The sequence below is a fragment of the Antrostomus carolinensis genome, unplaced genomic scaffold (assembly GCF_000700745.2).
Source record: "Antrostomus carolinensis isolate BGI_N321 unplaced genomic scaffold, ASM70074v2 scaffold33732, whole genome shotgun sequence".
Lineage (NCBI taxonomy): Eukaryota > Metazoa > Chordata > Aves > Caprimulgiformes > Caprimulgidae > Antrostomus > Antrostomus carolinensis.
In genome coordinates this window covers 17,869-18,095 of record NW_010298167.1, presented here as the reverse complement: position 1 = coordinate 18,095, position 227 = coordinate 17,869, and the positions used below count along the sequence as shown (strand labels likewise).

General features: G+C 66.1%; 1 protein-coding gene across 1 annotated transcript in view; it reads left to right on the top strand.

Annotated features, from left to right (window-relative positions):
• Nucleotides 1–7: 7 nt before the first annotated feature.
• Nucleotides 8–227, top strand: part of LOC104520630 (hydroxyacylglutathione hydrolase like) — a gene marked incomplete at its 5' end in the record, with an annotated part of 5,319 nt that continues 5,099 nt past the window's right edge. Inside the window, 2 exons of the mRNA XM_029083586.1 lie at nucleotides 8–35; nucleotides 208–227. The exon at nucleotides 208–227 is cut by the window's right edge and continues 84 nt beyond it. Coding sequence (XP_028939419.1) covers nucleotides 8–35; nucleotides 208–227 — 48 coding nt within the window. The remainder of the gene's footprint in view (nucleotides 36–207) is intronic.

Below are 227 nucleotides of genomic sequence, written 5' to 3'. Positions count from 1 at the left end.
GGACGGATCCCCGGATGCCCCGGCTCTCTTCTCAGGTATCCAGCCCCCTGGTACCCCCACGGGTACTGGGGACACAGGGTGCCCTGTCTGTCCCCCCCATGCTCAGTGCTCACAGGGTGACTCCAGTGCCTGGGGGCTCCCACCCATCACTCCATCCCGGGGAGCAGGAACAAGGTCCCCTCTGTGCCCAGACCCCTGTCCCCACAGGTGACACCCTGTTTGTGGGA